Source organism: Denticeps clupeoides, chromosome 4 (genome assembly GCF_900700375.1).
Source record: "Denticeps clupeoides chromosome 4, fDenClu1.1, whole genome shotgun sequence".
Taxonomy (NCBI): Eukaryota; Metazoa; Chordata; class Actinopteri; order Clupeiformes; family Denticipitidae; genus Denticeps; species Denticeps clupeoides.
Window position 1 is genome coordinate 32,076,052 of NC_041710.1, and position 16,018 is coordinate 32,092,069.

At 43.7% G+C, this 16,018-nt stretch overlaps 1 protein-coding gene across 4 annotated transcripts in view; it reads left to right on the forward strand.

The window, feature by feature from the left end:
- rapgef2a (Rap guanine nucleotide exchange factor 2a) overlaps positions 1-8,447 on the forward strand; it is a 28,016-nt gene extending 19,569 nt beyond the window's left edge. For 2 of the 4 annotated variants that reach the window (XM_028976116.1, XM_028976119.1), the window contains 16 exons: positions 88-291; positions 631-739; positions 1,164-1,401; positions 1,606-1,754; positions 2,044-2,281; positions 2,977-3,360; positions 4,061-4,278; positions 4,374-4,497; positions 4,685-4,708; positions 5,338-5,561; positions 5,924-6,046; positions 6,133-6,285; positions 6,823-7,000; positions 7,094-7,341; positions 7,441-7,650; positions 7,732-8,447. In XM_028976116.1, coding sequence (XP_028831949.1) covers positions 88-291; positions 631-739; positions 1,164-1,401; positions 1,606-1,754; positions 2,044-2,281; positions 2,977-3,360; positions 4,061-4,278; positions 4,374-4,497; positions 4,685-4,708; positions 5,338-5,561; positions 5,924-6,046; positions 6,133-6,285; positions 6,823-7,000; positions 7,094-7,341; positions 7,441-7,650; positions 7,732-7,757 — 2,850 coding nt within the window. In that variant the 3' untranslated portion in view covers positions 7,758-8,447. The remainder of the gene's footprint in view (positions 1-87; positions 292-630; positions 740-1,163; positions 1,402-1,605; positions 1,755-2,043; positions 2,282-2,976; positions 3,361-4,060; positions 4,279-4,373; positions 4,498-4,684; positions 4,709-5,337; positions 5,562-5,923; positions 6,047-6,132; positions 6,286-6,822; positions 7,001-7,093; positions 7,342-7,440; positions 7,651-7,731) is intronic. The other 2 variants (XM_028976117.1, XM_028976118.1) reach the window with 2 other exon arrangements.
- Positions 8,448-16,018: the final 7,571 nt, after the last annotated feature.

The window sequence follows — 16,018 nt, forward strand, 5'->3', positions numbered from 1 at the left end:
ATCTGCTGAGATGTTGAAAATGAAGTCATGGTCGTGAGAAAGCAAAATGCCACATGTAAAAATCCCTCATTTCTCCCGTCTGAACAGAAGATGAATGGACACCTGCGTCTGCTGAACATAGCATGCGCCGCCAAGGCAAAGCCTCGCGTCGTGTGTCTGTCCAGAGCATCTCAAGACACGCCTCTTCCTTTTACCCTGCTGGGCGGAGCTGAGCGGGGATCATGCCTCTTCATCAGCGCTGTGGAATCGGGGAGTAATGCTGAGAAAGCGGGGCTCAAACGTGGAGACCAGGTGTGTCTCATATGGTGAAGCTGTTGCTTCGGTAGAACCTCCAGGTTTTTGCCACATTTTTGTCTCTCGCAGTATCGGGTATTATTCTACCAATAAAAACAATGAATTTTTTAATGTGGCCTTGTGACATATGTTTTCAGAAGGGCCTTTCTGGTAAAAATATCTCTTTGGGATAATAAATGAAGCTGATTCATTTATTTAGTTACGCTCAATTTTTTGTTAGTTCTGAACCGATTAGGCTGGTCTGTATTAATTTTGTACACCAATGCTGTTTGTGTCAGTTGATGTTTCTATGTTTGGTAGAATGAAGAAATGTGTCTCCTTTCTGTCTTTCTTTAGATTCTTGAAGTGAATGGTCAGAGCTTTGAGAACCTGCTGTTGTCGAAAGCCATGGACATCTTAAAGGGCCACCTACAGCACAACATATGTGTCAAAACGAACCTGCTAGGTCTGTCTCTAGTTCATTTATGTCCTCATCTTGTCATCTGTTACTTTAGATAGACAAAAATGCCACCTGTTGCTGACATTGTGCATCTACATCCCTGTGGGAAGTCCACTAGTGCCTAATGCTGTTGTTGTATTTGGAATTATACTATGTCATTATTATCTTCACGGTGCTCTTATACATGTAACGCATCGGGATTGTTCATAAGTGGAACACCACGCACGTCTGCAGTATTTACAGAAATATGAAAACAAATAGTGCATTAAAATGGGAGGATCCCATGGCACCACCCCTTTTGGAGTTTTTGTATGTGTGTGTGATGCTCATGTTTTATATTTATAACAGGACTGTGTGTGTGTGTGTGTGTGTGTGTGTGTGTGTGTGTGTGTGTGTGTGTGTGTGTGTGTGTGTGTGTGTGTTAATACAGTGTTTAAGGAGCTGGTCTCTAGAGTACTGGAGGAGAGGAGGAGTGGGCCACATCTCCCAAAGATCGGAGATGGAAGGAAGAACCGCCTCTCTGTTCCTGACCTGGCCACAGCGTTAAGCACAGGAGGCCAAGAGAAGGTCAACAAGAAAGCAAAGGCACACACTGTTGGTGGCCGCAGCAAACTGCTAAAGATTCTGGATAAAACCCGGATCAGCATCTTACCACAGAAACCGTATAGGTACATACACTCACACACTAGAACACTCATATCATGATACAGATTGTTTTAAATTTTAAAAAAGTTATCGTTTTGCATTGCCTGAAACTCCGGATTGGATAGAAACTTTCCTGCTTTCAGATAAAAACATTCTTGTGTGGACGGTCCGTTTTGCTGAAGGTCCATTCACACACACTCTCTCTTGTATTGTATTTTTTCGACTAGTTTGGGGCAGACGCAGGATGACAGCATCGTGGGAACCAAGCCCTTCAAACAGACCCTTCCAACTCTAGCAGTTAATGGAGCTTTGCTGCATAGCAGCTCTGATCTTCAGAGTCCCCAGCATGGTGGCGACCAGAGCAGCACACAGTCAGGTACGTTTCGACCCACACCTCTTCATTCCCCTGCTGCTACTCTGAATGAGAATAGTCACGAAGGAGGTCATTGGCCACACAGATTGTATAAGTGGCTCAGACAGACTTCTCTGCAATAGTCCATGCGAGGGCGTGAACAAATGTTTTAGCATCAAAAGATGCCAGTGACATGTGGGTCTAATAAAGGATCATCTTATCTCATGAGGGTCATAAATAATGGTGTAATCATCACTGTGAACGCTAGACCATTAAGTTCTGATAATTGACAAACTGAGTCCTCTTTGTGCAGAGCTGGACCAGGTGCTGCGGGTGTATAAGTCTGACCAGCAGAGTAGGTACCTGATGGTTACCAAGGACACCACAGCCAGCGAGGTGGCCAACTATGCCATGAGAGAGTTTGGGCTGAGTGGGTCAGCGGAAGAGTACTCTCTGTGTGAGGTGTCCGTCACCACTGAGGGTGTCATCAAGCAGAGACGACTTCCTGACCAGCTAAATAAACTGGCCGACCGGATACAGCTCAATGCCAGGTGCACACCACACACACACACACACACACATATATATATATATACACACATATATGCACACACATTTCTGGCATTTACTAAACGACTTACAATCAGTAATCAGTGTTCTTGTCAATGAAATTTCTTATGAAATGCTGGTCGTGTGATGATAACTATAACAGAATATATCATGTAATATTTCTGACAACTAGATATGGTTTACAAGATAAAATCTAGACCTGAAATGTCTCCCTATTTTCATTAATGAAAACGAGACGGGATGTTGTTTCCTCTCGTTTAATCGTGGTTTTATATAACGGTTTCTGTTTCCTGTATCTCCCGTCCCGTCATCACACAGATGACATCACTTCCGCAAAATGCAAAAGGGACATTAATTAGATATCAGGATACTTCTGATGACCAAACTTTGGACACACTTTCTCTAGTGGAAAAGAAAACAGAATTTGTGTTCCAAAAACATGGAACAAATCAGAGCATCATCCATGTCTGGAATGGATGTAGAGTATTCTTGATTCTATAAGGTCACAATAATAAGATGACATTGTTTTAATTATGAAATGGGTTTTTGTCTGTTCTACTGGGTACTTGTACTATATTGGCTGGGTTAAAAAGGAATGCATTACTAAAATAAGAGATTAAAATAGCATTCAAGTGTACCATATTTTAACACCCACAGCTTTGTATTTATGTGTTAGGTACTACCTGAAGAATAACACAGAAACAGAGACCTTGTGTTCAGATGTTGAAGCTCAGGATGTGCTCAAAGAGTCTGAGCTCTGCCTCCTCGCACTCAGCTCGGTGGAACTGGCCAATCAGCTGTCGGCGCAGAACTACTTGCTATTCTCTAGCATCCAGCCTGTGGATTACATCATGGATCTTTTTAAGCTTTGTCCCAAAAACATACTCAGCAACCTGCGCCAATTTGAAGATCTAATCAACCAGGAGACTTTTTGGGTCGCCACAGAGGTCGTGAGTGAGCCTAATCAGCTTCGGAGGGCAAAGGTCATCAAGCAGTTGATCAAAGTAGCAGCCCGTTGCAGGGAGCTGAACAACTACAACTCGACCTTTAACATAATCAGGTAATGAATTACACCACAGGCCCTGGGCCATGCTGCTCTTTCAGCAGGTTGCTGTGGCTTATTGTGGTAAAAAGTCTGTTCAAGTCTGTAGACATCATCACTGCTCCCGTGAAGGTTTTTAATGCACAGCATCCAAAATCCCCTGTACTTCATATTAGAGGTGTGAACCTTCACTGGTCTCATGACTCGATTATGATTATCGATGCATCACAGTGCATCCCATCAATTTTAGACATTTTTTCACATCATGTTTTCGATTACAAGAGTGAAGGACTTGTTGTAGATCTCTTGACACTCAGACACTGACAAGATCAACTTTTCAACCATTTCGGCTTCTTGTGTGAGAAAGACCGCACACTAGCCCGCTTTGGTCACAGCATGCAGCAGTTCAACAGCGGCTCAAGGCCACGTAATAGCATGCTGTGTGTTCAGATCGGGCCGCCACATTCACTACCGGCGCTACTTTTTAACAAGAATTTCTACACTACCAAACTACGTCATTCTGTAAATGACGATGCAGAATCGTCCACGTCATTGCACTTGCAGACGCACACAGACGAAGACATTCACAAACTCTCACACTGACATCAGTGAGGGTGATAAAAATGATAAAGAATTTGTTGTTGCAGCATTAGTATTAAATGAATGTAGCATGCACCTAAGATGGAGATTTTTGCTGTGTGCGTGCTTTTGTTCTCAGTGGTCTGAACCTGGCTCCCGTCTCTCGGCTGAGAGGCACTTGGGAGAAGCTGCCGGTGAAGTACGAGAAGCTGCTGCAGGAACTGCAGGGTGTGTTTGATCCATCTAGGAACATGGGCAAATACCGCAGCCTCCTCAGCACGCCCACCAACACGCTGCAGCCCCCCATCGTTCCCCTCTTCCCCGTCATCAAGAAAGACTTGACATTTCTTCATGAAGGTAACATGCACACAAACAGCCTTATCTTCAAATCCTAAATCCTTTCCTAAACCTCAGTAACAAAAAGTTAATATTTTTTGTGTGTCTGTCTTTAGGGAACGAGTCTAAGGTTGATGGTTTGGTGAACTTTGAGAAGCTGAGGATGATAGCCAGAGAGATCCGACATGTCAGCCAGATGGCAACAGTATATACAGACCCAACTCTTTTGTACCGAACCAGGTACACACATACACACATATTCATAAAGTGTGTGTGTTTTTTGTTGCACCGTGTGTCTGAACTGGCCGTTTGGGATCGCTGGTGTGCTGGGCTTCCCTGTCTAAGCACTTGTCTCTTTGTCTTCCTCTCTATCCTTCCACTCTCCTTTTCACCCCATATCCTGCTTTCCCGTGGCTCCATGTTCCAGGAAGAAGAAGTGGAGGAGTCTGGGGTAAGTGGGCCAGTCGTCTTTTCTCTTCTCTGCCTTCCACCACTGAGATCTTCTGCTGCTCCTTCGCTCAGTTTACAGGCAGTCAGCTGCATTTGTTTGCGTTCGCCCATCTGTGCACCAGCACGTTAATGAGCCACGTTGTTTAATACCTCGCGTGATTCATGCATATCTGAGAGCCACATTTTATGATGCCTGCGTGGCCCTGCAGATAGATACGGAAATCAATAAATCGGAGTGATGGAGGTCCCCCGTTTATTTCCCGTCTGCCTGTGAGTGTTCTGCAGCAAGCCGGCATGTGGTTGGAGGGTTGAAAGCCCACAGCCTTCTTCCCTCTTTCATTTCTGCCAATCCCTTCTATGGGTTTCTGAGTTCATACTACACATTCGTGACTGTTAGATAAAAAGAATATTTGAGGTGTTTCAATGAGTTTCAGTTTTGTCCATTATGTAAGCAGCCAGTTGTATTTAAAATAATTTAATTAAACTACCTAAACTAAATAATGTAATTATTAAACCTCCAGAAAAAGGAATAACTTCAAACCATAGCAGCAATCATTTTTGTAATTGTGCTTGAAAAAAACAGCAGTTTTTACATGTTACCTGACATCATGGTAACTTGTGCACTTCCAGGTCCTTGAGTCAGTCAAGCAGCTCTGCAATGCTGGACATGCCTCTAATTGGCCAGAAGAAGCGTGGGAGGCGGGGCTCGTTCCTGAGTGCCAAGCGCCTTTATGAGGAGGAACTCATGATTCGCCGGGTGAAGGAGTACCTCAGCACGCGCATACACAGGCCTCAGTCTGATGAGGAAACATTACACACACTCTCCCTGCAGTGTGAGCCAGCAGCACACATGCGTGAGTTCCCACCCACTCCAACACACACACACAAGTACACAAGAGTAAAGCAACATCCCTCCCTGATGATGTGTTCAAGCTGATTTGAAAAATCTGAATGTATTCATTTACTTTTCTGGTCTACAGATACAGAAATTCTGCATATTCGTTCATTTTATAACATATCCTATAAACACAGCCAGTGCAAACTAGATTTTTTCATAAATAGTTTGATTTAATTAACAAAATGTCTTCTGAGTGGTGTAATTGATTGAGAAACTCACTTTGGCTTCATGGACCTGTGCTGCTTTTGCCTTCATGTGTTCATTGTGTTGTTCCAGCACTGAGTATTGCAGGATTAAAAGTTCGCCCTGTCTTTTCAGTGCTGAAGACACCATCAGACAGGAAGAGGGTGGACTCATCTTCTGGCACACGCAGAAGCCCCAGCCCTTCATCTCCACACCCGCACCAATACCACAAGAGAGCATCAGGCAAAGAGTCTTCATGTAAGAACATGAACACATACACAAAATTCTGATGACATATGTCACAGATGAATTGATTCTGTCTGCCTGTACTTGGTTTTGTGCAGGCACCAGGCCACCTCAGAATTTGCCAAAGATTCTCAGCACATTTGATAAGGGGCAGAGTCAACACATGAGACAACAAGAGGACCATCATCAGTCAAATGCATCGTCTCAGTTCTCCTCCCCACCAACATCTCCTCAAAGCACACTGCGCAGAGGTACACTTCCAGAAGCCATTGCTTACCATAAAATATGACAGTTAATGATAAAATCTCTGTGCCAAAAGGGACCTGAAGTCCGCTACACCAAACAAAAACAGGCCTTGCTCCTGAGCATGACTATATTGTGTATTATGCAAGATGTTAAAATAAAACATTTACTTGCACCCAGCATTCTTTAAAAAAATGCATCTATATACCAAATAGAGCAAAATGAACATAACATTTGCATTTAGACCATAGCCATGAAACTTTCTAGCATTCATGGCAAATTTTTCCTTTACTTTAGTCCTAGGTTTTTTGCCAAATTACCACAAAACTGGCCCTAAATGCATTCAGAAGAGTCCCAAATAAAATAATTTTCCAAGAGAAAGTTACTTTTTTCTTCCTTTTCCGGCTACCACATTTAGAAAAAGGAATTGCCTAATAGCACAAATTAATGCTAGTTCAGAGCTTCACCAAATTTGGAAGTTAGATCACTTTGAGCCTATGATTGTGCTCATATTGTATTTATTGTTGTGTATGTGTGTGTTTTAGGTGTTTTTATGTCTACAGATGCAGAACAGCTCAGCCTCCTTAGCACCTCATCGTGTGACCTGATGGATGACGTTCGAAAGCCACACACACACTCTCACGTACATGTGCATGTCAACACACGCACAGCTAACCACATACTTACAGCAGCGAGATCAGAGCCAGACCAGCTCAGCTTGGGGTGAGACACACTCACACACACTTTGGGGTTTATGAGGACGTAGGGTAATAGAAAGAGCCATTTCTGAGTTTCTTTTCTCCCTTCCTCTCTCAGCTCCTACTCTCTGTCCCAGGATCAGTGTGACCGTGCCTCCTTGGATGCTGCTGACAGTGGTCGGGGAAGCTGGACTTCCTGCTCTAGTGGTTCCCATGACAACATACAGAGTATTCCACAAAGGTGCTGGGACACGTTGTCTGAGGGTGCAGGACGTGGTTACTGGGCAACACCCACTGGTTACTGGGGTGAAGAGCTAGAGGGCGAGACGGGAACTATCAAACGTCGTGGCAACAAGAGTGTTGCAGGTAAACTGGCAGCACTGCACTGATCACTGTGTGTGTGTGTGTGTGTGTGTGTGTGTGTTGAGTGATCACACACCTGCACTTCCCACCTTCCCACTGTAGGTCAGAGGGAGGGGCGTCTCCGTGAGCCTCCTCCCACTCCGCCTGGCTACACTCCACTGGCTAAGGTGAGCTACGACCAGACTCCGGGGCGACGCCCGCCAGATTACAACGCCGCGCTGCAGAGGTCTCGTCTGCTCAAAAGAACATGCGATTCGCCCGGCCTAATGAAGACCCCCCCAGTCAGCTACACCCAGCCCCCGGAGCAGGAGGGTGAGGGTCTTTCTCTGTCCGATCGAGCTGTGGAGTGGGGAGGAGCTCGTGTTATAACCCCCTTTTCCTTTCCGTCAGCAGAGGGCGAGCAGGTCTCTGCGGTTTGAGGAGCACTTGGGCCTTCGGAAAGGCAGCAGAAGAGGGGGAGCAAGACTGGCACTTTGAACGGCTAGGGGGGAGAAAAGAAAAAGTCCCATTCCGAGACCTAGAACCCAGCTGTCCTCAGCTCGGCAGCTTTCCTTGCTTTTACAGTCAGTGTGTTCATGTATCACCATGGAAACAGTGTTATTACCACTTGCAACATGGCTGCTGTCAGGGTTGCGCTGACCTAAGCACAGATTTTTAGATTGCTCTGACAGGAAATGGATCTATTATTCTCTTTTTTTTTTTAGCCTGACACAGAATGGAAAAAAACTTGGTGAAAGAACAGTATTACACCAGCACAATATTTAATGATCCTTGAAAAGAAATATTTTTATAATTCACTTTTTCATTTGTTTGTCAAGCTTCCTGTGTTCTGTAAATGTTTTAAGGTTTTAATGTCCTTCCTTTAGCCAAAAATGATGGTGTACAGACCTTTTATACGATTATTGTAAAAGCCTCCGTAGACCTGCTCTTATGTCTTTCAGAAAGACACTCCACGGTATGCTTCCTTCTTCTGTATGTGTTCAGTGTGTGTTTTAAGTGTGATAGGTTATCATGCAGTGTGTGTATGTGAAAATAGAAATGATGAACTTGAACTGAAATGCTAAGAGCCTCTGGGCCCTTGGTTAACAATAAAAACTGTACTCCAGTCAGCATGTGTTGTGCAGATCCGGCCAACAGAGGGTGCTGCAGTCTGTGCCACCTTTCAGACTGAGTGTGTAAGAGGCCTTCAGGTTCTTCAGCTTCAGGGCCTGCTGAAGAAATGAATAGAAATCCCTCAGGACTGAACAGCTTGCCTTCTTCACATCTGTCAGTGATGTAAAAGCTCACTAAATGGGGGTGCATTGCTACATCCTTTGCCTCCACTCTCAGATCATCTTTCACCCACTTTCTGCTCTGGACATGGCCATGAACCTGTTGTGCAATGGGGGGTTTTATCACCTTCCTTATTGCACCAAATTAGTAACACTAAAACAATGAAATGACCGTTTCGATCAGTAAAACAAATATTGTGGCTGCGTCTCAGCCCCCACAAAATACTCAAAGGTTCAGGTCATAAAAGGCGGAAAAAGACGCGTTGAGCTCATTCACGTAGATGGGGGTGATCCCCCAATCAGGCAGGGTAGAGATGACTGTGATGTGAACGATCAAGGAAAGGAAAAGCAAGACTATTAGAAGGCAGTTGTCCAGAAGGCCCAGATCCAGAGTGCAGACCGGCGGTAGGAACACAAATCGTTATGGTGTAGACCAAAATCTACATATCTACACTTCACTGCTTTGTGTTGGTGTTCTGTTTGTGTCACATAAGATACAGGATCCCCCCAGGATTAAGGAAACAAGATGAAATCAGAGTTCCTAGTCATTAACGACCTGGAAAAGTTGCTAGCTGATGATCTATAGTTGAACATGATTTTACATGTTTTTATGCTTGCATTTAAGTAAAGATTTTCAGGGTTATCATACGTTTAGCTTAACAATTTTCTGGTGATTGTGACTTTTTGTGGTGGGTTTTCTTCTTCGCATTTGCACAGACATTTCAGAGAACATGTGGTCATGAAAATTTGCCTTAGAGTAATTGAAATTATTTTTGTAAAACTGTGTAAGAACTATGATATATAGATATGCATCTATCTCCCCTCATTTTCACTACTGTCACACTTGATGTCATCTCCTCTGACCTGGCAACCTTTCTGCCTCTACGAAACTGAAGAATGCACTCACTCACTTTCCATAACTGCTTAGTCCTGTAACTCGACTGGACATGGTAGCCTGCATGTCAACATAACTGGAAAGATGATAATAAATCCCGAATTTGAAATAGAACTAGTCCCCATCCAGTACAGATTCCACTATATTGCTTGTCGGCTTGGTGGATGTTGCCCCATACTTCTCTGTGTTGTGAGGATCCCAAATTCATGTGTGCCAAGCTTGCATGCTCTCCCTGTGTTGGCGTGGACTTCTGGCGTCCTCCCACCCACCAAACAAATGTGTGCAAGGTGAGTGGCAGTAGGTCCCCAGGGTGGGAGGTTCTTGCCTTGCACCCTATGAGCTGGAATTGACTCAGACACCCATTTGAGAGTGAGAGGTCCCTGACATGAAAATTTCACTTTGTCAGATTATTTTACATTAATACGAGTTCCTCTGGCCTGTCTATGGTTCTGCAGTGGCTGGAAATGGCGATATGTGTGAAGAGTGCTTTGGTCATTCTGCTTCGCTGTTCAGAGAGCCCGAAATGGCCTCGTCCTGGGGAAATCTCAATGTGGGACTGGATAAAAGTGGCTGTAATTCTGCCCCAAGGCTGAATTACGGATACAGTATTAGGTGATATAGTATACAGTATATAGTGATGTCCTCTCTCACAGAAGAGGGAGAAGGCAGGATCTTGCACTCAGTGTTGTGACCAGAATAGCTGTTTTTTAAGGGTCCGAGATGGAAAGTCTCATCAGATCACCAGGGGGTGCTGCAAATGGCAAATCAGATTATGCCAGATTGGATTTGCTTAGTCTACTATAAGTACATGGTCGAAATCTGAAGTAGCAACTTCAGTGGAAGTGGCCGTGCAAATGTATTGCAGAGGCACCGGTGGTCTCGTGGAAAAGGGTCTCAAACTGCCAATATTCTTCTGAGGTCCCCTTGAGCAAGATACCTTCCCCACACTGCTCCCTTTTCATGGCTACCTGCTGCTCACTAAGGATGATGGGTTAAATGTAAAGGACACATTTTGGAAACCACTGCTCTAGACTATTAAGAAAATGTATAAAATGTGGGGCCAATCGGTCACCAGTGGGTGCTGCAAAGAGGAAGACCAACTTGCACTGCTCAAACTCTTTTTTGCTGATTATTATTGATGGTATTTTGGGTGGAATTATTGAACTGAATGGGCATTTAAGACTAAGTATTGATGGCAATTCAATAGTTCCAGCAGTTTTGTGTATTTTCCTTACATCTCGCTTTCCTACAGAATGAGGAAGCATGTGTACTCGCATTCAATCATTGCCATAGGCCCCTCCCATTTTAGCTATGTTTAAAATCAGCATTAAATATGCGTTCTGGGTGGTAAATAAATACACACCAACAAAAAAAGGTGGTTTGTTCCTCTTTCTCAAGATCCAGGTACCAAGTGATTCCATTTTTTATGTAAATCATGACTACTTGCATGCTTGCAAATAAGTCACGTGCTTTGGAAATTGGGCTCTGAGTGTCCTCACAACTGCCTCTGACATTTTTGTAAATTACTAATTAGTAATGGCATTGTTTTAAGGCCTTCCCTCCCAACGAATGTAATCTGACTCCAATGTCATGATGAAAGTCGAGAACCTTGTATAAGGGGCTGAGGGAAGACTCAATGCTGTGAATGTCAGTGAAAACACTTCTGACATTCTTTCGGTAATTATTTTATGTTTTAAATCATAGATATTTTATCTTTTCAACTTGGTTTGGTAGTCCATCAAGTAAAAAAATCACTTTCACACCTACAGTTTATCTCACCCCTCATCAAGAGGTCGTTTCCATGCATCTCTATTTGCTCACTGCCTCAAAAACCCTTAGAGAGACATATTATGGGTGAGCCATATCTCAACAAGATTTATCTTTTTATTGCTGCAATTCATTTAGTTCCCTGGTTGATCGTTTTATCTTTCTTTGCAGTCTCTCCGAGAAAGGAGGAGAGGATGAGTCATGTAGCGTCACTGGGAGAAAAAACCCTGGTCATTCTGGTGCTCATTATACAATGGTTAGCTCATTAAAAAGCATCCTCTGTAAGAAGGAGGCCATAATGAGCATCAGAAGGGATGAGGAGCTTTCAGATCTCACACAGCAAAATGTTGCATTACAACAACTGTCATGGATCAAAGGGACGGAGGGAAACAGGCTCTTTGATCCATGGTAATCACCTCAGTCTCTGATTGGGTGAGGACACCCTCCACACTGGGCAGTGGTAGCATAGTGGCTGAAAAAGTGGACTCATGCCCTCACAATATAAATAATGGTAGGAGCCTCCAGTCCCTGACAAAAGTCTCGTTGCTTATCTATTTTGTAGAAACACCTGCTTTAAAGTGAAGTGATTGTCACACAGCAGCACAGCACACGGTGCACACAGTGAAATTTGTCCTCTGCATTTAGTGTGTGGGGATGGTGCTTTGCACAGTGGCACCTCAGTGGCACCTTGGCGGACCTTCTAAGCTGCTTCCTTAACCACTAGGTGTTAGAATTGGTGTTAGAAATAGCTCATATGAAAAGCTAAAACCCTTCCAAATTATGTTTAATGCATTGAAATTAATTAGTTTATCTGAAAAAAAAGATTTATCATTTAATCAAGACAGAAAGGTAACATTTTGGCAAGACAAAAGTTTTGTCACCTAGAGAAATTGATCAAATTTACTGCAAATACAAAAATATGTCAGCAAATTAAGTAGTGGTGCTGAAGGAGCTTGAAGGACTGCATCCATGCGATTTGGCAAGGATTTATACAATTTATTGATGAAGTCATCAGGAATAGCAAAGAAAGCAGTCTTGCATGAATGTTGGATCCATGCAGGCTGAAGAAGGTCTCCTGCAATATATTAATTCAACAGAAGATTCATCTGAAAAATCCACCTTCTGCCACTTTTCCAGCATCCATCCTTTTAGCAGGCTGTGGGCCTTTTTCAATTGTCTTTTGTTTAGTGCTGCTTCTGGGCACTGACTCCACCATGCAGGCCATTTCGAGACAGAATCCGACAAACTGTTCTGGTTGACACAGGGATTTCAGGTGACCAGGTCTCGTGGAGCTCTGCTGCAGTGGAGCTCTGCTGGCCTTGGATTTTCGAGCCAACAAATGGTCCTCTCGAGCAGTTGACTTGAGGGGTCTGCCTGACCTGGGCTGGTCAAAAACGTCTCCAGTCTCTTCAAATCTTTTTTTTTTATCCTCTGTACTTGACGCTGAGACACATTGAAGGTGTCTGCCACATCAGTAGTGGATCTGGTCTTCAGCCTCTTGATAATCAACACTTTAGTCTCAGGGTGAATATTAGGCATGTTTGCAGAGGTCGAGTTGCAGTTGATGTGAAGGTCTAGTGTACTGGGGGTCTTTTTATACACCTGACACCTAATTGATCCACTATTAGTTACAGATGAAGCTCATATGACAAGGCGACAACACTTATGTCTTTGCAAAAATTGACTCAATGGGCTTTACCAAGCTTTGAATATTTAATATCCCAGGTTCATTGCCCACTTACTACCGTTGTGTCCCTGAGCTTGACACGCAACCCTGATTGTCCCCAGGGGAACAAAATTATCATGAGATGGATCACAGTGAAGAGATGGGAGTATAGGTGTTGTAACAAATCAAATGTATCACAACAACTTTATCTCAATGTTAATAGCAATGGTATGTCTTTCTGAAAATTATTCAGACTATATGGTTTTAATTAATGGGTCACTTTTATGAAATAAAATGCAACATTTACAAGATTTTACAGAACCACGTGTGAACATGCAAGCGAAGTTGGTCCAGATTGCCTGGGATTTCTCAAAGGCTGCATGTGAAAGCTGTTTGTATGCACAATTCTTCTGGTCAGCATCTGTTTAAGAGGTGGCATACACACATGTGGACCACAGTATCCAGGATACTGATTTGTTACAGGCTTTAAGCTCTTCAGGACAGTCTCCTCACCAAGGTCTCTGAAAATCTATCTAATGAGATGTGAGCCATATATAACTTTGCTAGTGCACTTTCCAGCTGTCCATTGTGGCAACACAACTGACTTTACAGAGGTGGGACTGTATTCTTCATCTGATGAGCAGCTTCCTCTATTCTGGCCAAAAAAGTGACATTGTAAGATAAAAGCAGGACCCTAACAAATGAAACCAGTCTTGAGCTGGTCAGGTCCTCTGAGTAGCCAAGGAGCATCACGTTAAATTTGGTGACGTTTGGAGCAAAATTAGCTAAAGTGTAATAGGACCAGTTGGTCCTAATAAAATGGCCAAAACACTGGCCGGTCTTAATAAAGTGGCCGAAGGACCAGGCGTTCCTAATAATGTGGCCGAAGAACCAGGCGATCTTAATAATGTGGCTGATTGAACAGGCATTGTAATGTGTGTGCTTCGTTACACAACCGTGTCAGTGCAAATTCTAAAAAAAACTGAACGGGTACCCTCAGGGAGCCAAAAACGTATTCCCAGCACAATAGTAAATGGTCTGTCATACTGACAGGCCCAATTATTATTATAATGTGCAGTGGTTGCCTAGCAGTTAAGGAAGCGGCCCCATAACCAGAAGGTTGCCGGTTCGAATCCCGATCCGCCAAGGCGCCACTGAGGTGCCACTGAGCAAAGCACCGTCCCCACACACTGCTCCCCGGGCGCCTGTCATGGCTGCCTACTGCTCACTCAGGGTGATGGGTTAAATGCAGAGGACAAATTTCACTGTGTGCATTGTGTGCTGTGCTGCTGTGTATCACATGTGACAATCAGTTCACTTTAAACACATTCAATTAAATTATTATGGCAATTCTAGAATTTAGAGTTTGGACCATTCAGAGGAACATAAATCTTGAATAGTGACAACACACTTGCACTTTTCCTAGAACACATTCTACGTTTGGTAGCACAAGAATGGCCCAATGTCCCACATACTCTTGAGCTTTAACGTCCATGTAGAACACACACACACACAGACCAAGCAATGTCAGGACAAAAAGTCCAAGAATGCATGGACACATCAATCTAGTGGGAGCATCTTGTGTTAAATTCAGACCTAAAATAGACATTTATTATGTGTCACGGCCGCCATTCCACCACCGGGCCTGCAGCGGTCGCGTGGATGCCTGAGTGGACGGCCACCCGGACATCTGACGTTAACCGCTTCTTTCTGGACCAGTGTCTTGCCTGTACCATTGTTAGACCCGTATGTTGCCAAACGACCATTTCAGTCTCGACTACTCTTTTGTCTCTCATCGAAAGTAGACTCTTCTACAGCCCGCCACCATTCAGTGCACCTATGCCACGGTAACCCTGGTCTCCTCTCATACACCGTGTGCCACGTCTCCCACCGCTCGCTGAGCCAGCCCCTTTCACCATGTATGTTTTATTGTATCTCTGCTTTAGTGGTATGTGTTTGCATGGAAACTGAGATGTGGAGTGTGTGTGTGTGTGTGTGCCTGTTAATGCACACTCTGGGCTGTGTATATAAGAAACTGATGATAATATGGGGGGAAACTCGTGTGCCTGCATTTGCAGGAGACATATTATCACCGTTCCTTTTTCTCCACCTTGCGCCATTATCTCAGTAACACGATTCAGCATCTGAGCTCATTCAGCACTCTCCTCCATTCTAATCCCGCTGTCTTCAAGTTTGTGAGCCTGAGGAGTTTGTCCACTGATTGCGGCACACATAAAAATGCTGCTGCCTTTCATGATTCCTTCTGATTGAATATGCGACTCTGAATATTCCATAGGTGTTACTGTGTAAGTGGATGGGATGTGTGTGTATGTGTGTAGAGTTAAGTGGCTATGGAAAGTGACAAAATGAGTGTGAAAATACATCAAGTCTTTTTGTCAATATAAAACTGAATAGTTGTGAACACAATGCATCATGTCATATACAGTAACTACGGTTCAGGATTTAACCTTCTTGTTGCGAGTCATTCATGCGTTGGCGAAAAACAAGTGTCTGGGATTTATGATTTGTTATATCAGAATATATTGAAATACATAACCAGTCAAATATTTGGACACGTTTATGGGTCTTTAACACACAAAGTTATGTAATAAACCAAAAAAATTGCAAATGAGGCAAAAATATCTCCAAAGCAGGGAGCTTTTGCTCTGATGCAGCATTTCACACTCTTGGCTTCTAGTTAGACAACGGGGACTCCATCTTAGACCCTATACCCACCACAGAGTAGGGACAGCTGGACTTTTGACTGGTAGCGTATAAAGACAAGGCCGCATACATGTGGATTTAAAAATGTTTCCTTGCTACCTAATACCAAAAAATGAAATGAGCAAACAGGCTCAAGGCTCTGACTCTGGCTTGGACTGGTAAATGCAGTGTCATCACAAGTGGGTCATGCCTCATTTTTAACATTGGAGTCATTATCATGGTGGAAAAAAGAACTCACAGTGGTTACGTCAGCAACCTGTCAGAACCTCAGCCTGCAGCCACACATACGTGGTGGAGTTGCCTCTTCCGGAAGATTCAGCAGAGCTTCAATCACTCTTTCTCAAGCACTCTTAGCTT